This window comes from Polyodon spathula, unplaced genomic scaffold, assembly GCF_017654505.1.
Source record: "Polyodon spathula isolate WHYD16114869_AA unplaced genomic scaffold, ASM1765450v1 scaffolds_1297, whole genome shotgun sequence".
NCBI lineage: Eukaryota > Metazoa > Chordata > Actinopteri > Acipenseriformes > Polyodontidae > Polyodon > Polyodon spathula.
Window position 1 is genome coordinate 1 of NW_024472780.1, and position 25,000 is coordinate 25,000.

A 25,000-nucleotide genomic window follows, 5' to 3' on the forward strand; every position below is an offset into this window, starting at 1 on the left:
GCTGGACACTCGATCTGTTATTTTAATTAGTCACTGGCCTGAATAATGAAGAGCAGAAATAGGGCTGCTGGCTTTTATTTTGGGAGGTTTTTTTTTTTTTACATTATGATTAGCAGCCTGGTTTAGCTTCTGCCACCTGACCAGATCACAATATATTGTCCCCTCCAGGCCTGAGAAAGAGCAGGGGAGGGATGAGGGGGAGGGGCACCAGTTGTGTGCCTGAAGGGGCAACTAATTGGTAGGTGTAGGGAGGGCTGTAATCCACTCAGATAATTTCCTACATGGTGTAATCTGAATCATACATGTTTGGTTTAGACCAGCAACAATCACAGATATGCAAGGCTGCAACTTTTATTTATTTATTTATTTATTTTTTAAATTAACACAAAGGTTAATACCTCACTCCTTGCTTGCCTCGATGAGGGGGAGTGCTCTGGTCTTGGTTGTCCGTTGTCCTGCCTCTTTGGACCTGCTTGAAAGCTGGTTCATCTAAACTATCATAGACATCATCTCCCTCCTCCTCCTCCTCCTCCTCCTCCTCACTATTATTGCTGTGGTCTCTGGGCGTATCCTCGAAGCTCCTGTACGCCCCCTCGTTCTCGTGAATCCTCTGTTGAAGCTCAAACTGGTACCTCCTCTCCTGTGCCAGGCTCTCCGTGTCCAACTCCAGCGAGTCATGGAGACTGAGGTGGAGGTCCTCTTCGAGAGAGGAAGGACCCTCGGGCACCTCCTCCAGTCTGGTGTACGGCGTGCCGGGCATGATCAGCTTCTTACCACTTTTCTCCATGTTTCAGTGACAAGCAGCTAAATAAACGAAAGAACCAATCAGTGCTTGGGTTTGGTTGTTTTTTTTAAAGCTTTGTTAATTTAGATTTGCCATCTTCCTGAAAGCTTGGGTTTAAGTGATTCGTTGCCTGCAAAGGTGGAAAAACACAGTATTGGAGTATCAATCAAAAACAAGAACATTTCCTAACATGAAAAACAGTGTACAGTATATGATAGAATTAAGAGAATTTGTTTTAGCAGTTGTATTCCTGCCAGTTATGTAGAATACTCTCTCTCTCTCTCTCTCTCTCTCTCTCTCTCTCTCTCTCTCTCTCTCTCTCTCTCTCTCTCTCTCTCTCTCTCTCGTCAGTACAACCCCCAGATATAAACAAAAAACAAAAAAACACCCTTGACTTTTCTTATAAGTCACAGTGGGAGTTACAGCCTGCCACAAACCACCAGAATCTTCCGACGCCTTTTCGCTTTGGTTTCATAATCGACTTATCCACTGTACTGATAACTTCTCAGTTCCTTTTTATAAGAAGTGACATTTCCAAAATGTTTAGGGAAAAGGGAGATATACCTGCTGTCAACCAGTTTTTATCTTTTAAATCACCCACAAACAACTGCAACGATAACAGTATCCGCTTCACCTTGTTACACTTTTAAAATAATCTTAAATGTATTTCCTTGAACTGTTTTTATCTGCTTTCCCCGGCTCGCCCCTGAACAGTTAGCGTACAGTATTACTAATGGACGTCAGTACCGTTTCATGAGCATTATTAATGAGGTTTCAATGGGAAAGCAACGTTTCAGAAATTTAAAACAAATATTAATCTCGTGTTCAATAAAAGTACTCAATCGTACTGTTACGTTTAGATAACTGCTAACATAGCCAGCAAAACGCGGAGTTATTTATGTTGCACAGGTTAGACAACAGATATAATAAATATTAATATACAGGCACTCTCAATTAGACTCCAACACTAGAGTAAATCAATGCTATATTGTGCCGGGTAATATAATCGGTTAAAAGCAGGCCTCTAAAACGCTTCTGTGTGTTTTCAATAGTATTTTAACACTTGCAGTTCTTGTTTTTCCTTCGCAAAAAACATGCTGCAAATCGCTCAGTGCGACTAACCTCATGCACCGCAGAGACATCAAGTTGCAAACTGCTGTGCTGAGCGCACACAACACCAGCAACGTCTCTCTCAGCTCAATATGCAAACAAAACAAAGCAGAACAGGGAGCTTTATTAACGGCGTTACATTCACCTGTTGTAGTCTATAATGGCAGCGCTGCTTTTTTGCATCCGATTCTAAAAGCAGTTTCAATATTCTGATAATTTTGTGAGATAACAAAAACTTACCAACGCGCGGAGCTGTAAACAGCGTCGTTGCCGTGGAAACGGTTCTACTGGGCGTCACCTCGCTTAGACGCTGCAATGGTAGGCCAGGGTCGCCATCTTAGTAAGGGAAATGTTAATTATGTATTTCTACGGAAGTCGCATCTCACCTGCTATAAGGCATATTTATACAGCTAATTAATGTATGAAACGTCCATAATTTAAGATCTACTATGAAACCGAGCTGTGGAAAGAATTCCACGAATGTGTCTAAAGACAAGACTGTGAAGCCCAATGAGGACTTGTTGATCGTCAATAACTATGGTTATGACAACTCACTTAAACCAACCGGTATTGTGGTTTCACCCTAGTCAGTAAACCAGGAGCTATTGAGTTTGTCCGGTTTTATCTTGAGCAACAAAGGCAGGATAAAGCAATCCGTGTATGTTTATGTCTATAAAACAGGATATGCAATTATCTGTCTTTCTTCTCTTCTGTTGCTAGTAAACACTAACCACACCAGTGCAAACACTGACACTAGGATAGGTTACTTCCTGTTGCACAAGGTTTGAGCAAAGCAACCATTAAAAAAAAAAAAATTATACACATGCTGCTCATTTTGATAAAACAGTGTAAACCATATTCCTTATGAAAAATATCACAGCAAAATCAGTATTCTTAGCATCTGAATTGTTTGTTTATTATCCATGTCTGGATCATGTGTCTTTCATCAGAACAATGTAATGGTTACAGTAGTGAAGATCTGCCTGGGTGGTCATGTCCTTAAGCACATAACAGCTTGTGAAGTTTACACACAGCCATCCTGACCAAGGCTGTTATGGGAAGCAATCCAAAGCAAAACTACTATGACAGGACATGCAAGTAAAACCAATGGAACAGTTTTTGCAATCAAATCAAGTTTATTTGAACATAAAGCATTTGAAATAAAGGTGCAGAACAGTAAAGGAAACAATGTGAGACATTCCAGAGTTAGGAGCTTCCCTAGATTCCAAGCATACATTACACAAATCACCTCAACCTGAAGTACAGTACATTTCAAATACTGTATTTAACATGAACATATCAATAAGCAGACAAAAGCTCATACCTAACAGAATATCATTTTTTTGCAGAACTGATAAAAGAGAAACGCCAGAAGTTGAATATCCCTTAATATGACAGCAGTATCAAAATAAACAGTTGGTTACTGTTTTTTTTTAAAACAATTCCAAGAGGTTTCGGTCATCAATTGATCCAAGAGGTTATCTCACAATTTAATGAGTTAATCAACTTCTTCGATAGTTGGTCCAGAGGATCCACCTGAAGGTGCCCCCGCCCCTGGGAAGCCCCCAGGCATACCGCCTGGCATCCCTCCTGGCATCCCGCCAGCGCCTTGGTACAGCTTGGTGATGATGGGATTGCACACCTTCTCCAGCTCCTTCTGGTGATGTTCATATTCATCTTTCTCAGCAGTCTGGAAAGAAAGAAAAATAAAATGAAAAACTTGATTTTTGGCCCGTGTCAGTGATTGCATCTCAATTTTGACCCAGTATGCAAGATGGCTATACAGCGGCATAAAATTTTACATCTGGTAGTCATTACCTTTTATTAGAGCTGTCATAAGGCAAAATGGTACACTAAAATCAAAATGTGACAATTCCAAGTAACAGAGAGCAAACAAAACATTTCCTATAAAGCTGTGATTTTTTTTTTCAGCTTACCTGGTTCTTATCCAGCCAGCTAATGACCTCGTTGCACTTATCCAAGATCTTCTGCTTGTCCTCACTGCTGATCTTGCCCTCCAGCTTCTCATCCTCCACAGTCGACTTCATGTTGAAAGCGTAGGACTCCAGGGCATTCTTGGAGGAGACCTTCTCACGCTGCATATCATCCTCAGTCTTGTACTTCTCTGCTTCCTGGACCATGCGCTCGATATCCTCCTTGCTCAGGCGTCCTGTTTCAGAAGATCATATCATCAGCACAGGCTTTCAAAAGGACCCCATAAAATACAGCTAGAATCAAGCTCGCTCAGACATCCAAGGAAGGAACTTGTGCCATCTTTGGCCTTTTGGCCTCTGGTGGAAACTACGAAAGACTTTGGAATCAACTTCATCACAGCGAGACATTCTACACCACAAGCTCAACTTCATAGTATGAAAACAACTGAAAAGGAAACTGCTAAAGAGCAAAAGTCGATACCTTTGTCATTGGTGATGGTGATCTTGTTCTCCTTGCCAGTGCTCTTGTCCACTGCAGACACATTCAGGATGCCGTTGGCATCAATATCGAAAGTGACCTCGATCTGAGGGACGCCACGGGGCGCAGGGGGGATACCTGAGAGTTCAAACTTGCCCAGCAAGTTGTTGTCCTTGGTCATGGCTCGCTCCCCTTCATAGACCTAACCGAAACATTAATAGATATTACAACACCACCTACTTATTCTTTTACAGAATATTTCCAATGTTTCCTTCCAAATTCACAATTTTCTTTCAGAAAAAAAACACTAGACTGAACCCATATTTTATTTTTAGGGTAACTCCTGAAATATTAAAAAAGGCCAAGATAACATATACACCACATGAAGAACTAATCTCCTGCAAGCCTGCGACATCCTCTTTACCTGGATGAGCACGCCGGGCTGGTTGTCAGAGTAGGTGGTGAAGGTCTGGGTCTGCTTGGTGGGGATAGTGGTGTTACGCTTGATCAGCACACTCATGACGCCTCCGGCCGTCTCAATGCCCAGAGACAGGGGGGTGACGTCCAGCAGCAGCAGGTCCTGCACATTCTCAGACTTGTCCCCGGACAGGATGGCAGCCTGCACAGCTAAGGAAACAAAAACAAAACTTAACAAACCTTGAGACCCTGGTGAGCTAGATAACCCCAAATCAGAACTCGCTCAGACATCCAAGGAAGGAACTTGTGCCATCTTTGGCCTTTCAGCCTCTGGTGGAAACTACGAAAGACTTTGGAATCAACTTCATCACAGCAAGCGTAGAACACAAGATGACCCCTAATAAAAATGGGCAAGCCATCAAAAGTTTGGCCATGTGTTTTTTACCAAAATTATACTTTATTTTAAAATTGTGAGAGAAGTGTTATATACTCATGGAAGACTGTGCAACTGCTTTCAGGGCACTTATTCTGTTAGCAGTTCGGGCAGCGAGCTACAGTGTGCAATGCACATGATCACATCAATTACCTGCTCCATAGGCAACAGCCTCATCTGGGTTGATGCTCTTGTTGAGTTCTTTCCCGTTGAAGAAATCCTGCAGCAGCTTCTGGATCTTGGGGATACGGGTAGATCCTCCGACCAGCACAATGTCGTGGACCTGGGCCTTGTCCATCTTGGCATCACGGAGGGACTTCTCCACGGGGTCCAGAGTACCGCGGAACAGGTCGGCGTTCAGCTCCTCAAAACGAGCCCTGGTGATGGAGGTGTAAAAATCGATCCCCTCGTACAGGGAGTCAATTTCAATACTGGCCTGGGTGCTGGACGAAAGGGTGCGCTTTGCCCTTTCGCAGGCGGTGCGGAGACGGCGAACAGCTCTCTTGTTGTCACTGATGTCTTTCTTGTACTTGCGCTTGAACTCCGCAACAAAGTGGTTGACCATGCGGTTGTCAAAGTCTTCTCCACCGAGATGGGTGTCGCCAGCAGTGGATTTCACTTCAAAGATTCCATCTTCAATAGTCAGGATGGAGACATCGAAAGTGCCACCACCCAGATCGAAAATGAGCACATTTCTTTCAGCTCCAACCTGAATTTTTTTTTTTTTTTTTTTTTTTTTAAAAGACAAAGTTCAAAACACAATTTAAGGCAGATGCCAATACATAGTATGTAGTGAGTGAAAAGCAAGCAGCAGCTGTCCTTAGCAATCAGTACTATGTAAGGTAATGTAATTCAAGCCTCCCAGTTCACAATCTATCTTTGTTCACAGCTATTTGTGCAACAGCTTTCTTATCCAAGCAAACAAGGTTCATTGTTTGGCAACAGCTTCTTAATCAAAAGAAAATACACCCCTCCTGTTCAAGCTTTTGTGCTAAAAGATGAATTATAAAACATGAAAGTAAGATGTCTTGGACTGTTGCAGATTTGCACAAATGCTGGGTTTACCTTTTTGTCCAAGCCATATGCAATGGCAGCAGCAGTTGGTTCATTAATAATACGAAGCACATTGAGTCCCGAAATAGTTCCTGCATCTTTGGTAGCCTGGCGCTGGGAGTCATTAAAGTATGCTGGGACTGTGATAACAGCATTTGTAATAGTCTACAGAAGAAAGCAGAAAAAACAACACTTAAATCCTGCTTGACAGTTACCAAACAGTAAATAAACTACATCAATTAATAATAAATCTAACAACTTGTTAGCAATATTTACCATACTCTATCATTTACTGCTTCTAGGAGAAATCAGTGCTGCTGGCAGTTAACTTCTTAAAGTGGCATTTTTCCAAACCTCCTGCTTGATGGGCAAGCTAACCAAAACCAAACTGCCAGGGTGGGGTCTTACACAACTGTACACTGGGTGGAACGTAACTGGAAGTGGCTCCAGTGCCAGTTCTGTTTCAACTGAAGATAACTGGTTGCTACAGAAATGGCAAAATACATTCTGAGTGAATCAACTGAAGCTTGTCTACACGTACCATTTTCAACTGGTTTCTAAAAGCCAGTTATTGCATTCATTTTGGGACAAAACGCAAACTTTGTACTGAAGCTAGCCTGTCATGATCAAAACTATTCCTGGGTAAATTAAATCAATCCTTTAGATTTCATTCTGTGCTTTTCTGAACATTAATTTCTTTGAGCCAGCCACCTGTATATCTCACATACTTTTCCAAGATATGCTTCTGCAATCTCCTTCATTTTGACCAGAACCATCGAAGAGATTTCCTCAGGGTAGAAGGACTTGGTCTCTCCTTTGTATTCAACTTGAACTTTAGGACGGGAAGAATCATTAATAACGGTGAAAGGCCAGTGCTTCATATCTGCTTGCACAACACAGTCATCGAATTTTCTACCAATTAGTCTCTTTGCATCTGGGGAGAGAAAAAAAAAAATAATTAAATGCAAGCGAGGTAGTGTTTGTTAAATAAGTTTCGTGAAATTTCGGCAGTCAAGAGGAAACTACTTCAGTCTCTTGAGAGAGAGCAGTGCTTAAGCATACATCACCAAGGGAATGGTACCGATACAGTTAAGTATTCATTACATCAACGTGCTAGTACATTTTTCCCTTAATCCCAACACACGTGGAAACATATTTCTTCAGGAATTGTTAGGACACCTTCAAGCAGCAGGCGCGCACTCCAAAAATGGAGGAAAGCCTTACTGCACGGAGTGGTGCTGCAGTTCTAACTCTGTAACACTTTGTAAAAGGGAAAGCTGAGGAACAGAGTCATGTGGACAAGGGAGGGGAACCCAAATCGACAGAAGAGGCGCATACCATCACCTTTTAAATAAGCTATTCTTAAGTTACTGTAATTTTGTTTGCATGGATCCAGACACTTTCAATTATAACTAGTAGTTCAATCAACTGTTACTTGCAGCAGGTAAGGTTTACCCACCCTCCGACATAGAAAAATAACTGAAATCCTCTAGGTGAAAGGATTCACAAACAATGCAGAAATGTTACAGCCATTTTTTTTTAAATTCTACACCTACCAAATACTGTGTTGGTGGGATTCATTGCAACCTGGTTCTTTGCAGCATCCCCGATCAGCCTCTCGGAGTCGGTGAAGGCTACGTAGCTGGGTGTGGTCCTGTTACCCTGGTCGTTGGCAATGATTTCAACTTTGCCATGCTGAAAGACACCCACGCAGGAGTAGGTGGTTCCCAGATCAATGCCAACAGCTGTTCCCTTAGACATGGTTCCTGGGGGGAGGAGAAAAGTTAAATTAATTGGCTAGCCTAAATAGGGTCATACACTTGACACAGCACATTAAAATGTAAGAAACCTCCCCCAAACGCTTTTACTCCTAAATTGACAGTGGAAACATGCACTCTCAAGATAGATTAACCACAAACTGCACCAGTAGGTGTTTCCCAGATCAATGCCAACTGCTGTTCCCTTAGACATCTTGCCTAAAAGATTAAATATATAAATGTGTGTGAGAGATAGATAAGATATATATATATATATATATATATATATATATATATATATATATATATATATATATATATATATATATATATATAAAAAGAGGTAGAGAGAGATATTAAACAAACAAATTATAAAATAATATTTTTAAACACATTTGTTTTTGTAAAATAAAGTACATTTCAAACTCCACAGTAAAGACTGTTAACGCTGTTGCATAACACCGCTGATTCTGGAAGCTTCTTTACTGCCGCCAGGCACGACGGGAATGCCCTTGCTCCCCACAAATTCAGACTTTGTTTCTTCATTCGTAAAAAACTCAATCTTTTTAGGATTCCCCGACCTTGTGTCTAGCCAGAATCGAAATGTGTAAAATATGAAAGCTTTACTTATTAAACCAAGCACAGTAACTGCTCCGCGGCATGGTTAAAAATAAAAAAAAAAAAACAAAAAAAACTCGCGGGGACGAAAAGTGACCCATTTTATATAATATTAAAATAACATGCAAACCAGCATCACCATTTCCTGGCACTGTAACAAAATTATTTATCAATTAAGATTATGAACGTGCAAATGCACGGATGCTTTATTATGCCATTTCCTACTTAAATAAACCTTTTGAATTTGAAACATTTCGAGTCGGACAACTCCCGGTTGCTAATCAATTAATTAATTAATCAAACTAAATATGACTTCTTACCAGTTTAAAAAGTAGTCAGGCTACTGGTGTCACGCTAACATAAACCTTTAACCTAAAATAGCAACACTTTTGAACTTTAAAAAAAAAAATATATATTTTAAAAAAGAACCCGTACCTTAGTTTTCTCCCAAATGACAGCTCTTCTGCACGAGCACCTCGCCTTGTATCCCTTCAGGAAGTTGGAACACTGCTGCAGAACTTCAGAATCTTCTAGAATTCCTCAAACCTTTACAGCCAATCACAGCTTGAGAATATCACTGGCAGCTCAGTGGGCGAATGGAAAGCATCCATCGAGCCAGACTTTAACGCGAAACTGAATTCCGAGCTCTGCCAATCACAAACGAGCAGAGCTGCTACGGTGCGGGTTGTGAGACAGTCTTCATGCTGGACCCGCGCATTTGGCTTGTATCCAGGCAACAGCCGTTAACGTGTATAAAAACGGACACGCACCCACATCTCGTTAGGTATCTGCAGATATTTCGATTCGAGTCAAAGTGTGCATTTCTAGCACCTTGTGTTCGTTCACTGTGCTTCAGTTGCTGTGTGAATGTTTAGAAATCAAATACAGCTCTAGCCACTTAGACATACCAAGAGAAATGTAATAAACGAAATGACAAATGATTAGACTAGAGGCGTTTTTCAGTGCCTTCAGAATAGCCATTTACCAACATCGTAATTTGGCGATATGTAAAGCTGAGGGAGCACAGAACTTGGTTTCATGCGACGGGAGGATGACTTGGGAGACCTGAGGTGCCATTGCAGTCAAGCTTGCTTTAAAATATTGCTTAGGCTGAAGGAACACAAGGCCCCTTTTCAGGAACAGTGATTTGAAATCTGGTTCCAGGAGACCCAGTATGAGGCAGCATTGTTGGATCAAACCCCAAGTCTCCCCTGGCGTGCCACGCATTGACACTGAAAACAAGTCTCCTGAAACCGCAGTAGTATTAAATATTTTGATATGTATTACTGTCTTCTAAAGCAGTCATGTTAGTATAATATCTGAATTGTTCGTCTTGTGCTTTATAAAAACATCTATGAAGTGCTGGAAATTAGAGACAACGGTATGTTTTTTAATTGTTTGACCATTTATTTAGAAAAATATAAAATATTAAAGAAATTTCATTGCAATAAATACATTTTTACAGTTGCATATATTTACAAAATTACATAAACACAGTTAGAGTGTGTGCAGCACAAAACAAGTTTTTTTCCCATTGGATTTTTGATAGCAGCCATACTGTGTTTCCACACTTTGTTAGGAGACGCCGGCAAGCCCTCTGTCCAGAGTTTACACATTTCAGATTCACACCTCAACCCAAACAGCAGCTTCACGTTTCATGTTAGAGCTCCGTTTCCCTCACCGGAGCTCTGTTCTCCTGCGGCGTTTCCACGCTGTCTGCGGTCTGGGTGTTTTTCTCCGGTTGTATTCCTGTTTCGGTCTCTGTGTGCAGCTCAACGGTGTGCTTCATGAAATTGTAGTTAGGGATAACTAGAAAGAGGAGAGCGACAGATATACTGTATTATTTTGACCCTCTTCAGTAGTTCCACATGTAGTGCTGTTGTATGATAGACATTTTTTTTTTTTTTATCAAACGTGTGTTTGTCTACATGTGGGATGTAGTTATAGGCTGCATCAGGGTTTGGAGAACCATGGCAAGTTATCAATCACACTTAGGAATAGGGGGCGCCACTAATGCATCTGACAGCTACACTCCTGGGGTTTGCTTCACATGGTGCCCTGGTATAATAGAACAAACGATATCATGCTGTTATGATAACATTTGACACTACAGCTTTTACTAAAACAATGATAGGCATGTATCGTCTTTTAGTGTTGCTCAACCCTTTATGCTACAAAGAACAAATGCATCCCACTAATAAAATGATGCTAATTTCTGTACCTTAAGGGGGGTTAACCCAGCCATTCCAATTCCCTTCACGAAGATACAGCAGCAACACAGTACGATTACTTTCCATTGTCCGGATAACTGGCCCCATTTGCACTTCACTGTTTGCTGCACACAGGAAGCTAAAGCAGCGGTGCAGTGTATCGCCAATATGTGTCCCTTCTTCATTACACATAGATGTAGATGTGTATTGTACCTATCAATACTGTACAGTACCTTGACATCTCCTCTCCTGAGAAAGTTTCTCTTCGTTACTTGATTTTGACTTATTGCTCTCCAGTGACTGACTGGATTCTTCCATTTCTGTAAGCAAGGGGAGGAAAGTGTATTTCAATACTAGTTTTCTGCATTTCGACATTACACGATTCTACACAAGACTGCAGTTTGCCCTCAGCAATGTATCATGCAAACCCATTAAAACTGCCATACTGCGGAGCTCAATGGAGCATAGACCACAGCTCCAGAGTTAAAAGCTTTCAGAAGCTTTGGTTCTTTCCCCCTTACCTCTCTTCCACTGCGAATGTGCTTGTTTCAGCTTGGACACGAAGTACAAGACAATAACGAGCAGAGCACAGATCAGGAAAGACACCAACACGACCAGTAAGGTACCGCTTTTCTTCCCAATAAGCCGATCTGAAACACAATTTTCAGACGATTACATTACATGACAAATCGAGTTATGTAAACCCCTTGAAGACGAATTAGCTGCCATACAGGAAAAGGGGTTTCAGATACACCAATCACTTCAGATAGCGATGAATCTGAATAAAAGAGTGAGAGTCACATCTCAATTTGTAAGAGAGTCACAACCTGACGCACGTAACTGTAACCTTTTCTGATGGGTGTCAAAGAGATTCCAGAGTAACAGAGTCACTTACGGGTCACCTCCTTTTCTGGATCAGTGAAATTCGCGCTGACATTTCCTGACACGGATTCTGTGACCGTAACCGCAGTAGGAGAAGAAGTTTCATCTAAAACATGAAGCAATTGCAGGATTGTTAGTATTAATATCGTAACTAAGAACAGGTCAGTTAAAGAACATTTCTATCAGTCTGCTGAAACATTACAGCGTGGTTAATTGATAAAGGAAAATCCATCAAGTACAAAGCAGAATTGGGGGTTGTTTTCCCAGTTATTCCAATTCCAGTTCCTTTGAAGGAATTGGAATTGATATTTTATTAGAGTAATAATTGTGATTTTTGTAAGTGCTTTCATTTGAAGCCAACTTAAGTGATTAAAGTGACTTCAATGTAAGTAATTTGTTTCCACTGTGAGAAGCTCATTTTCACACTGCTGATTGCAGTTGTGATCAACCACGTGTTGGAATTGATATTAAAGCCCTGAACGCAATTCTTGGACAGTCTTGAACTGAAATGTTTTAGTCCATTTCTAAAGTCCCAGCTTACTTGTTGTTTCGTTATAGTTGCTTGTAGTTACTTCAGCATCTGTCAGGTTACTGGATGTGATGTTAAATTCTACAGTAGATGCTGTAATAAGGAATACAAATTGTTTTCATTTCTAGTTGCAAAAGCAAAACAAATAAAAAATGTAGGTAGATCAATTACAACAGACGGGCAAAGCAGTTGCTATGAATAAGGCGTGGAATGAGGCTGCTCATGTAAATGTGTGTGAAGTGTGGCCTGCAATTCATGACTTATAAGTCTATGTTGATTATCATGTATGCAAACTGCACTTCATGTCTGTACAATGTAGTTTTACAAGCCAACTTACTGGTTGATTCGGGAGGCTGGTTTGTAGTTTCCTCTGTGCCAGGTGCATATACCGTGGTGGAGACTGGTGGGAATTCTGTTCCAGCAGCTGAATAAAACAAATAAAGAACAATTAGATTTTTTTTTTTTTTTTTTTCTGCTCAGTCTTGCACACATTACTGAAGCTAAATCTAAACGTGCCAGCAGATGGCGCCGTAGCACACAGGTTAAACGGGCCTAATGTAACCTCCCAGTCCTGAGTGTCTGATCTGTGGTTCAAATGCAGGATCTTAGAGGGGTGGTAATGAACATGTGCTCACTAAACCAGATATACATTAATAAGACCTTTTAACTTCATTCAAGTCTATTTTACAGTGAAACACAGCATGAACAATTCATCACAAACCAGAACTGTCTTGCACACCCACTACATGGCAGTGTGGTTTGACTAAACAATTAAACCTAAAGCCTTTATATGAGCTCAGACCTAAGGCATTACCAGGGGTGCAAATTTGGATTCTAGCTCCAGGTTACCTCATACAGCGCCAGCAACATTACATTTTGGCGCCAGTAGACATTTTTAATTTATTTGTTTTCCTATGCAGGCATAGATGATAGTTTCTCAGTAGGTCTGGACTGCTCACAAGAGTCATCCACATGCACTGGAGACAAGGGCTGGGTCGTGTGGGAAGCTGTGAGGCTTGATTAGGACAGGGTTTGATAATTTAGCACCAGTAGGCTCTCTGGTGGTAAACTTTCAAAACAGTTTAGCACCACATTTTGAAGACGATTAGCACCCTTGATTACTAAAGCCCTGAAACAAGAACAATATCCCGGCTTACTTTCTGGTTCAAAATACTGAGCAGTTGTAGATCCTTGACGGTCTGTTCCAGGCGGGTCAGAGCTGGCTGCGTACCCTGCAGTTGACACCGGGAGGAAGTCCACCACTGTAACACAGAAATGACATGTTTCAATACATCTAGTCAACTTGCACCCTTTACACCTTGAGAAACCACTGCAGCATAATCGCGTTTCACAATGTTATTGAGCAGGCTGCTGACTGATGTCATCAGGAGACTGTATTGCCAAAGTAACACCCGGAAGAAACTAACCGTAGATCACATCGTCACATTAATGGCAGCATGCTGCCTTTGAAATGGTGGTCTTGATACACCTTCACTCTTGTACTAACATAGTAAAATGACAGTGGTTCATCAGATTGGTTCCTACCACTGATACCTTTGGGATGACTATGAAAATGGAACCACTATTGGCTTACACCATTGTAGCTATCCTTGAGCAATCATTCTAGCAAAAACCAATAGATTTTCACAGAAGTGCCACTGCATTTCAATGCTGCTATTTCTGATCTGCTGTGTAGAATGCCTGGGGAAAAGCATGAGCTTGATAAAGTCTTATAACAACACACTGAACTGCTGAAATCAGACAGGATGCAGGTATGATACAGGAAGCATCACTGAGTCGCTTTGCTCATCATCACACACTTGAAAGCTTTTTAGAGGTAGCGATAAATGAGCAGAGCTTATCAAACAAGACCCCGGCGTTTTAACAGTGCAGCAAAACCAAAAGTGCATACATTTCTTTTACATGGCTATATCACAGTTCACACCTCATACGCACCACCTTCATTCTCACACTTTAGAAGAGGAAACGACACAAGCCCGCTGAGAGTATTTCACTGCCAGAAATACCCACACTTAGAAATACCACTGAAGGAAAACTTCCCAAGTCCCGTCTACAAGAGCACTGCTTGCTCGCATTACAAACAACAAACAACAGGGACAAACCACTAGAAACCAGCACCACTTCCTCTGCAACAAACTTACCACTGAGTGGGTGGGAAACGTTTACGGGAAATGGTCTTATTCCTGAAAACGGTCATCCATTCCCGTTTTGGTCAGGCAGGTTACCAACAGCTGACCATGTGCTACTCGCCATGCTTAGTCAGTGGGAGTAGGGTGAGGTTTGGTTATGTTGAACGCTCAGGGTAACAATAGCTGACCATGTGCTACTCGCCATGCTTCGTCAGTGGAGGAGGTTATGTTTAACACTCATACAAAGGTGTGTGGGTTGAGTGTGTGTGGAATTAGAATGTGTTGCCTTAAAGTTGTGTGGGTTGAGTGTGTGTGGAATTAGAATGTGTTGCCTTGAAGTTCTCATTCAATTATAACTCTACCTGGAGTCCACCTCCAAAAAAGCACCCAGTATAGTATTGGCTTATCAGGTTTTGAACTCTGTCAAGATTTTTTTTGGAGTTTAGTTTGTTTTAATACTGGGAGGCGAAATTAAAAGCCTGCAGCACCTCATTTGATTTAGAGGGATGATCATCGAGGCCGGGCATCTCTTGTAAAACGTGGACATGTTATCTTTGGAGAGCCCCAAACTAATCCCCAAACGATTGTTGAAGTGTAAGCAGAGAAAGTGTGATAGAGGAAGCACGCACTTCACACAATGAGTAACAGCAGTGGTTTGTGAATACCAGCACATCAGTGCTCTGCATACACCTCTGATCCATTGTGTAGCTTTCTTCATAAAAAAAAAAGACTTTTCATTTTGTTTATTGCAATTTGTCAGAAATGTCACTCGCTAGAAATTAACTTAACGATAACGACTGGTTTCACAAGCCCAGAGTAGCGCTAGTCTTGGACTACCTTACCTAAATTAACATTATGCAGTCCAAGTCCAGTTCGAATCATGGTCTGTGAAACCAGCCGTAAGTCTTTCTCAGTGTCGCCAATGTGTTTGAATGCTCTAAGTTTCTTTTAGTTTTACTACACGTACCCCACATGGATGAGAACCGTTTGTCACTGAATTGCAGATCTTTTTTTATTGCAGTTAGTGTAAAATGAAAACTTCACTCACTGCTTGTAGGCTCTGGTGTCAGCGTGGTAGTTGTCAGAGTGGTACTTTGTTTTCTGTCACCAATAAAGCCTGTAAAAGAAAAAAATGATGTATATAAATACCATAATGTGGCTAATGCTGATGTTCATGTCTAAAGTTGTTTTTAAAGTATCATACTTACCATTATCTATAATGTTAATAGAGTCCTTGAGAGTTGTATTTTTCAAAGCTTTATGCTGAACAGTGCAATCCACTCTGATAAAGGGAGTATGCATTTTGAAAATAAAAGTGCTGAATGCCGTGCATTTGTCACTGTTTCCTTTATATTGGTACTGGACGTCACCTGAGAGGATTACAAGGAAACAAACAAGAATGCATTCAATGATTAGGGTTGCATGAGCTACAAAGTGCTCTGAAGAGTCTGATAAAGACTATTGGAACAGCATCATAATAGCACGGTATTACCCAGAAATCCTTGCAGAAACGTTTGCAGACAACAGCACTGTCAGTGGGTTGGGAACAAACAAAGCACTCCTACTGTTGCCTCTTAGCACAGGACCTTTGTACTGCATTAGAAGATCATTTGACAAAGCAACTATCTACGATTAACCTACATTAATAATCCTATAAAGTGCCCATTCATTATAGCTGGTCCTCTGAGATTTGAAGAGGAAATAAATGCTTTCACTTCATTATTTTGTGACCTGTTAGTTCTGAGGTTGCAGAATTTGCATTGTATTGGTTTTATATTGGACAATGTCACATACTGAGCTTACAAATTCATTTGAAAGAAACGAGAAAGAAAATGGAAGTCGTCATCCCTTATAGAGAACACTGTATATATCCCATTCAAATCCCTATTTATTACCCTGAAGAAACTGGAGCAGAACCATAAGCATAGCCAGCTAGTGGCAAATGCTTGTGATTCTGTAGTACACTGGTCCCTGGTACTGTACATGACACTGTACACGGTATGTCAAAGTGACACCACTCAATCAATACAATAGCTTTTGCCATTTAGCTACCACTGCATTACCCATGCACACCATTTGGTAATGCATCACAACAGCTCGATGATTGAGAAATACAGCTCAAACTCTGAGGTGCTTTCATTTGTTTGCAGATTGTATTTTTAATATGGGGCTCTCTGTCGTATCCTGAACCGCTGGAGAGAGAATATAAATGCATAGCCTTCTTCCCATTAACTCGGATATGCATTGCTCACCATCCATCTCCATCCCACTGCTAAATAACCAGGTGATCTTCGGAGGGGGGCTGCACACCCCCGTGGAGCATCTCAGAATCATCTTCTTGTCTCCATCTCGTGTGAGCTCCAGTACGGGCTGAACTAGGGTGTGAAAAGAGCATTTCATTCACTGTAGAACAATGCAGCACACAAAAACGGAAATGAATGCATACAGTAATTGGAATATGAAGGTGATCTATGAGCAGCCCCCTCCTGGTCTATAACTGGAGCCCCCTCCCTGCCGCATGTGAGCCTATTTGGTAAAGCGCGGTACTTACAAGGGTCTATGATAGTGAGCGAGGCTTTCAGGGTTGCGTTTCTCAAGGCTTCGTGTTGAACGATGCAGTCAACACGCACATTGGACCTGTGTGACCTGATCACTAGAGTGCTGACTGCAAAGGTTTTCCCACTGATCCCTTCATGTCGGTACTGGGTGTGAGCTGAGGGGAATTAGCACACGGAAAGACATTAAACACAATGCCAGGAATATTGTTCTGTACTTAGATGTGTCAAGGCCACAGTAAACAGAACAGCATACATTTTTCTTTTTTTTTAAATGTCTAGATCGTGCTGTTGTGTAATTCTTCAGTTTGATTGTGGTTTCAAAATATTTAGCTGGTCATTGATTATCCTCATAGACCTGCGTGGTATACTTTGCTCTCTCGTTTCCCTTCCACACACACAGGCAGTGTTATCTGCAATTACATCACACTGCTTACCATCCAGCTCTAGTTCAGTGTTGATTGACCAGGATATTTTGGGAGGGGGGTAGCTGCCCCTGGTGGAACACCTCAATGTCTTTGTGTCTGTGTTCTGCGTCATCTCCAGTACAGGCTGAGAAGGGGGAGCTAGGGAATCGTGGATAAAGCAGATCAGTTTGTTGTAACGGCCCCTCATCAACTTACTGTATTACTTGAATAGATATATAAAATATATAAAAAATATCTTAATGTCCTTACCCAAGACTTCTACATAGACCTGCTTGGTTGTGACAGGCTTGATGTAATGCAAGCAGGAGTACATGCCCTTGTCCAGCACTGTTACATTGGATAGGCTGATTGTCAATTCAGTTTTAGACTGCGCAACCACACTGTATCGCCTGTCTCTCAGAACTGCAAAACAAAAAGCACAATAAATGCGAATATCTAAGAGTGAAGTATCTTTTCAGTCCCAGCGTTTGCTCTAGCTTACTATGGGTTTCGCCGCACTTTTATGATCTCTGCCATTCTTGTCCGCGATGCTTTTACTGTGCTGCTGTCTAACCACTGCGTACTGCAGTAAGGTTCGGTGTGGAATTGAACAAACATGCATGCAATGGCAGGTAGACAGACAGGTTATGTTCTTTATAATTTACTGGTTAATGGGAAGAGTTCCATTTCATCTGTTGTACAAACCCACCCCTCCCACACAACCACCAAACCACCAAAAAGAAAAAGTAAAAATGAAATGACATTCATTCCACTGTGTGTGGGAGGGGAATGATAAGAAAGTGGGCTGTTTAAAATGAGTGCAGCTACAGTAAGTGAAGGTGTGATCTGGACATTCCTTTCAACCCTACTGGTGAGTAACGGCTGGTTTATATTACAGTCTTGCCATGACTAGACGGACTAGAAATCGCTCTCAGACTTCATCGCACAAAATAAGTGTGAACCAGTCTTGCAGCAGGCATTTTGCAAATCCCAACACAGGTTTACAGCAACTGATAGTCGACTAAATCGTGCATCACAGTCTCTTGAACCAGCATGACCAGTTGGAAAACCACCACTAACAGCTCTCCGACCAGTTCTGAGCTGTGCTGGCCACTTCAAAAACTCTGTGAAAGAGTTAAAACCTCTCTATCTCCTGCCTCCCGCGTGTTCTGCTGATAAATTGTCCTGCACTTACCTTTAATACCATTGAAAAAGGCTACGTAGCTTCTGGGGTTGGACCACTGCAGGTGTGAAGTGTTATCATGATGAACGGTGCAGTTCAGAGTGACCGTCTCCCCCTCCAACACTGTCACATTCTCTGCCAGAGAACGAGCCGCACTCCCTGTAAACAGAAGCCGTGTCTCAGATTAAACCATGTAAAAGATTTATCTTAGAAGGGACGGGTACGAGTAAAACAGGAGGCTCGTTCTCCCAATATACACAGGTATTCTCACTTGTTTTAGGAAGCTGTTCACATCCAGCAGTGATCAATGCAGTGAATACAGAGATCAATATCTACCCTGCTTATACTATTCCAGCCCACCTTGCTTCAGACATGCTGCTTTCAGAAGGAGAGCCATATTACAAAAAGGGATTGCTTTTTTTTTTTTTAAGTTGGAATAATCATTAAGCCTGGTGCATCATGATCTAAGCACTAACCGCAGAGAATAATAGAGGTCACATGCAAAAAGCCTTTTTAAATTGGCAGGGATGGGGTTAATTTCCCCTACCTGCCTGGGTTTATTATGTTCAGGTGGCTGGGGTTGATTAGTTGATTAGCTTAATTAACGATCAATCAGCACCCAGCCACCTGACATAAAAGGAGGCCTCTGCTTCCCATTAAGAGGAGGGAGTTGAGGAAGCAGGTTGGTGGTTTTGAAATTTTCTAAATCCAGTGAAGGCATCGCCCAGCCTGGAAACCTTTATTTTTGTTTAAATATCTTTATTTTTTGCCCTTGTGCACTTTTATTTTGTGTTTTTGTAATATAAATATATATTTTTTGAACTGCAGTCTGTCTTTGGGCCTCTATCCACTCACCAGCCTGTCATAAGCATACATTTATTAGTGACTCATGCTGCTGGGTGATTCGTGAGATTCAGCCCACTCAGCTGAATCGAAGCATGGGTGTGTGCGTGGAAAAGCTGTGGGGCGAACCTGTCACTGTATATAGATAGATATTGTGAAAATGCCACCCATACAACTGCTGAGCTATATTGGCTGATATAAGGCCAGTAGTCTTGAATAATGGTTTGACTGGATTATAATGATAAAGGAGATCACAAACATTAAAGGCAGAATCAAAACAGCACTAAATTAGCTGAGAGAATTGTAATCACGTTTTTGAAAAGCTGTCAGTACATTTGTTTCAGTTTTATAAACGGAGCTTCTCACTGTACTGTCGCGACTGCAAGAGGAAGCCGTGTGGTGAGACGTTTAATAGGAAGCCATAAATAACAACGCTCTACTGCACAATAGCTAGCACAATGTAATGTTTTCAGCCTCTGTCTATAAACCATAGCAGTGCATTTGATATGATCAGCCTGCCTGTCTATAAACCACGGCAGTGCATTTGATGTGATCAGCCTCTCTCTATAAACCATGGCAGTGCATTTGATATGATCAGCCTGCCTGTCTATAAACCACGGCAGTGCAATTGACATGATCAGCCTGCCTGTCTATAAACCATGATGGTGTTTGTGTCGGTTTTTAAAGGAATACTCTGAGGACGTGGGAGCACATGTCTTCCACTAACCCCTTTCTGATGCATTGCTATGAAGCTGGTAAGCTGGTGGGTTAAGGGGGCTAGTTCACACCTCATGCAAGTGGGCTGGGAAAATCATTGCAAGAAAAAAGGTCATGAAATTCTCACCCCCTTGGAAGAAACTGCCAGACTACAGTAATTAGTGCAAATACTTTTTTGTTCATGATGACCCACATAAGTAACTGATAAAATCACTGGGTTAAAAAAAATAATAACACCGTGTAACAATTTTTTTTTTTAGATTTAGAAGTGAGTAGTTTTTCGAGATTTACAATTGTACTGTATTTACAGTATAATCGTAAATCTCGAAAAACTACTCACTTCTAAATCTTTTGTAGTCATTTTTGTATTACTTTAGTATAAATACATGTTAATTTGGATTCATATGTTGTTTTTTTCTGACTTTATGTGAACAAAAAGACACACATTTGCCCATTTTCCTATTGGAAATAGTGATATTTTGAAATATCACTGTCCTGGTCACAAAAGCAAAGTTTGTGGGGAATAACAGCCATTTTCTATACTTTTGAGGCATAAGCAATTAGGAAATAACACTTACTACCCAGGAACAAAAATTGTGTTACATAGTGTAATAAATGTATTGAAAAACAACAATATGTCTAATCCACAATGTGAATATTATATATATATATATATATATATATATATATATATATATATATATATTATTATTATTATTATTATTATTATTATTATTATTATTATTATTATATTATTATTATTATTGTCACATCAATGCTTGGATGTACAGATTAAAAGCCCTGCTGGCTTTCAGCAAGGCTTCCTTGTTATCTGTGTGGTATGAAATATCTGCTTGTGGTTCATGCTTCAGCTCTCCTTATCTCTTGAACAGATCCCAACCTCAAGCCCTGGAGCGGAACATCGATTCAGGGTTGTGGTGGACTTGGTTTTTCCTGTACATGTTCTTTATTTAACTGCAAACAATTACCATGCAGGGTCATCTGTGGCAGTGTGTGTGTCCTGGCTTTGCTCTGTGTAACTGTTGTTCTCTAAAGAGCTTTGATTCTGGGAGATATTTCCAAACCCTTATAGCATAATAAAGTATGCTGACAGGATTTCTATTCCTGTTTGTTTTCCATCAGAACCCTAATATAGCATTAATAAAAAAAAAGCTGGTTTTCTATATGCATATAGGTATTAATATGAGTGGTCCCATAGTCTGGTGGTTCTGTAAAGAATGGACGAGGTGTTCATGATAAAGTCAACACCTACAATCAGGGTTGCCCCCTGTCTCTGTTTTCCCTGGACCGTCCCGGTTTTGAGGAAGGCGTCCCGGGATTTCAATATACCTTCCCAGTATGCTAAATTTTGTAATCTCATCCTGCTTTTAATCTTACACTTCCACAGTCAAACAGATTATTACAGCAATGCCAACCCCGTAAACTGAGCAAGATAATATTATTGCAATAGACAGACAATATTAATTGGTTGCCAATTCTACAATGGTAATATGACGAATGTTACTATAAGATTTCTTCTGTTGAGATGTTGTGTTTTTTTGTTCCTCGGGAAGTGGAAACCCTACCTACAATACTGTACTGGTATATACAGTGCTTGTGTCAATGGAAAAAAATCCCTCATACAGTTCTGTTATTGCTGCTTTGAACTCATGTTGTTATCATATCTGTTTCTGTATTGGGCAAAATATGACAGCTTTTTAAAATCTGTTTTCAATTCTCTTGGCTAATTTAATGTTGTTTTGTTTCTGTCGTTAATGATTCTATTCCGAGATTGTTCATTCAAAGTCCCACCTGTAAAGACGGGACCACTATAGTGACAACTGTGAGTCTGTATACAGATTTCCAAATGTTTCACTGCCTGTATACAAAGACTGTCGGTCTATAGACAATTCTGGATAGTCCTCAGCCAATACAACTCAAGTATTCTACTAGTCAGACTATTGCTAGTTTACCGACCAACTGAAACTCCTAAAGAGTCTGCTTTGAAACTCTTACTGAATCTGTTTTGAAAGAATATCCCATTGTACATTCACTGTATATAACAGTACAGGTTTACCTGTAATGCACACGAGCAAGTCTGAAAGAATCACTTCAACTTACCCCTCGGTGTTAACATCGTCAACACAAGCGATAGAAGCACCAGCTTTACATCCATTTTCACACGCTGTTTGACTGTGAGCCCTGCAAAATCAAACACACTTCCTCTGTCTGCAAAGCTGCTGTGAGCTTCTTCTAAAGAAAGGGGGCTTCCGTGACATCACAAGCAACGGGTTTTCCACACAACACTACTGACACTCACAAGCGAAGCCAGGCACAATGTAACTCAACGCTTATAAAGAGCGATCTTTGTACTCGAGATTGAAAGGCACGTTTAAATAACACTAACGAAGTCTGGTGTTCATCTTTCCAAAAGTCTAGAAAAGTTTCACCAACACCGGAATACATTTATTTTATTTAAACATACTTTTAATAGTTGAGAAATTGAGAGCAGGTGTTTATAGAAATCACTCGATGTTAAGGAATACGAAAGACAATGAGGAAATATTATAGGCATGTTGTATGTTTTGATACACAATGGCGTCTACTCTACAGATCTAAATACTAACATTGATTACATATTGTACAAGAAATAAACCTACAAGTTTACTTACTTTTAAAGACAAATATACACTTGATCCAGATATTGGTTCTTTGAATGAGGGCAGCATTGGGTTTAATTTCCCTGTTTAATTAAATTGAATTGAAAGATCCCAATATTGAGATATGAAAAAGCTTCATGGTTTTCTATTCGTCTTTGGACTCATTCATGCCTTTATAAAATCGAAGACCTGCCCGACAGAAAGAATAGCTGCATCACCTAATTCAATTGATATAGACTATGTGGGTGATTGTAGCTGACGTATACAGTATGGGTTCTTTACTTGGGATGGCTTATAGATTTCTAATGTAACAGATGTACTTTTAAAGAGTTTTTTGGAAGCAATGAAAGTTAATATACAGCAGGGGTGGAAACAAGACTCTCACTGCATAGCAGTTTGATCCATTCCTGGTTTTACTAGTTGAATAAGACACACCTGAGCTTGTTGCGGATACACTGTGGCTAATCAAGCTCGTAGTAAAGCCTGGAATGGGTGGAACTGCTATGCAGTGGGGGGTCTTATTTCCATCACTGCATAGTCATCCTGTACTTCTCTTTTCTATGGTGCCAGCTTCCAGGGAGGGAAAGCCGACCCTCTTCAAAGTCTCATCATGGAAAAAGGAAGGAAACACTACATGTGTTTCACAGAAATTCTTTCTAATTGTATGACCATGACGATGTTTGGTTTTTTTTATGCCAGTCTCATGTTCTATATTAAGTATGAGTTTGAAGCTGTAGCACATCACATGATTTTTGTGAATCCTGAAACTAGATCGTTATGAAACAGCAAATTCCCCATTTCGCTGCCATTTCCACAGCAAGCTTATATACAGGGCTTCTCACTTTCTAAGGCAGAAGTTTGTCTTGGTCAAGTCTCCTGTTGGTTTGACAGCAGTTTAAATAAAACCAGAAACAAACACACAGAAACACATATCATTTGAAGCTATGCAGTATAGGACAGCTGCGAATTGAAACATTCTGGTAATTGTTTATTTATATATGTGCGTGTGCTTGTGTGTGTTGTCACGCCTGCTGCGTTCACTGATTTTTACGTACTCTTTTTTATTTACTGTGCACACACTCTTAACTCAGGGGAGACGTTAGGAGGACAGAGATGATATAAACTCCTAGTGGTTTACGTTCGAGCACTGGACGAGCTTGTATGTATGTCCATATAACCCCCTATTTCATCAAGAAAAAAAACACTCAAGACTCGTTCATTTGAAGTTTTACGAATCAGAGCAATGCTCCTTCGCTTTATTAAAATGCTTTAATATTGGAAAGGTAGTTCGCGAATACCACCAAAATCCATAAACATGCAATAACAATTAGCATTTCTAAGTTAGTTGCAAGTTCAACATTAATACTTCAATTGGCATGATACACCTCCGTGTATCAGTGCAGCCACCGGGCCAGCTATACACGCGGTCTAAAAAAGCACCCACTTCTATATTTCAGTTCATTCAATACAACACTCTCTCAAAAACTAAAACATAGTTTCAATACCTTATAGCAAAGTTATCATCCAGAATACTGAAGAAGGCCAAAACTCAGTTATTCATATTGCCTGGGATCCAATTACTGTTCTGCCTCACATCATCAGTTGGCAGACACAATAGAACTGAATCTGAATCAGCTGATGAACCATGAGCCTTAGCTACTGAGATTCTCCATACAAGGGGATTCAATGTTTTACTGACCAGCCTAGCCGATTCAGCGTTACTTGCGACAGTGTGTATATATAATAATAATAATAATTACATGCTTTTTAATAGGATGATATGTGATGGATACAATTGCAACACACGCAAGCTTTTTAGATTTATTTAGATTTGTTGTTTTAGGTTCAGATATTCTTAATCAATAGAACTTTATACACCATTAAACCATTTCATTAATGATATGACTGAATGGAACAAACAAACAAAAAAAAAACAAAGACTTGTTTACAGTCAGTATCCCCAGGCAACTTCTTCAAGGAGATACTGAAGAAAATATTCAATTCCAACATCTCAGCATCATGTTCTTGATCTCTCCACCTTACTGTAGCCTTTCTACAATAGATTCTTCTGTACACTAATGTGCATTCTACAAAAACTGTGTGTGTGTGTGTATGTATATATATATATATATATATATATATATATATATATATATAGCTCTGGAAAAAATTAACAGACCACTGCAAAATTATCAGTTTCTCTGGTTTTATTATTTATAGGTATGTGTTTGGGTAAAATGAACATTTTTGTTTTATTCTATAAACTACTGACAACATTTC

The 25,000-nt window shown here is 40.4% G+C and overlaps 3 protein-coding genes and 2 non-coding genes across 5 annotated transcripts; all 5 read right to left on the bottom strand.

Annotated features, from left to right (window-relative positions):
* Nucleotides 1-37: 37 nt before the first annotated feature.
* Nucleotides 38-2,431, bottom strand: LOC121309496 (jhy protein homolog). The gene is made up of 2 exons (XM_041242458.1): nt 2,135-2,431; nt 38-914 (listed from the first exon to the last, which is right to left on the bottom strand). The coding sequence occupies exon 2, from the start codon at nt 785-787 to the stop codon at nt 392-394; it is 396 nt and encodes a 131-aa protein (XP_041098392.1). The 5' UTR covers nt 788-914; nt 2,135-2,431; the 3' UTR covers nt 38-391.
* A 579-nt stretch (nt 2,432-3,010) lies between these two features.
* Nucleotides 3,011-9,119, bottom strand: LOC121309497 (heat shock cognate 70 kDa protein-like). The gene is made up of 9 exons (XM_041242459.1): nt 9,020-9,119; nt 7,766-7,975; nt 6,938-7,143; nt 6,222-6,374; nt 5,310-5,865; nt 4,731-4,933; nt 4,310-4,508; nt 3,832-4,064; nt 3,011-3,584 (listed from the first exon to the last, which is right to left on the bottom strand). Exons 2-9 carry the CDS (start codon nt 7,968-7,970, stop codon nt 3,393-3,395), a joined length of 1,947 nt encoding a protein of 648 aa, XP_041098393.1. The 5' UTR covers nt 7,971-7,975; nt 9,020-9,119; the 3' UTR covers nt 3,011-3,392.
* LOC121309499 lies at nt 4,135-4,231 on the bottom strand. The gene has a single exon (XR_005948643.1). It is a non-coding gene; the product is annotated as a small nucleolar RNA SNORD14 (small nucleolar RNA).
* LOC121309500 lies at nt 5,003-5,099 on the bottom strand. Its single transcript, XR_005948644.1, has one exon. It is a non-coding gene; the product is annotated as a small nucleolar RNA SNORD14 (small nucleolar RNA).
* Nucleotides 9,120-10,115: 996 nt separating the features above from the next.
* Nucleotides 10,116-22,253, bottom strand: LOC121309498 (cytotoxic and regulatory T-cell molecule). Its single transcript, XM_041242460.1, has 15 exons — nt 22,182-22,253; nt 18,513-18,659; nt 17,588-17,740; nt 17,348-17,476; nt 16,907-17,068; nt 16,608-16,730; nt 15,564-15,725; nt 15,404-15,472; nt 13,363-13,467; nt 12,543-12,629; nt 12,218-12,298; nt 11,690-11,782; nt 11,316-11,444; nt 11,028-11,114; nt 10,116-10,393 (listed from the first exon to the last, which is right to left on the bottom strand). The coding sequence occupies exons 1-15, from the start codon at nt 22,234-22,236 to the stop codon at nt 10,245-10,247; spliced, it is 1,731 nt and encodes a 576-aa protein (XP_041098394.1). The 5' UTR covers nt 22,237-22,253; the 3' UTR covers nt 10,116-10,244.
* Nucleotides 22,254-25,000: the final 2,747 nt, after the last annotated feature.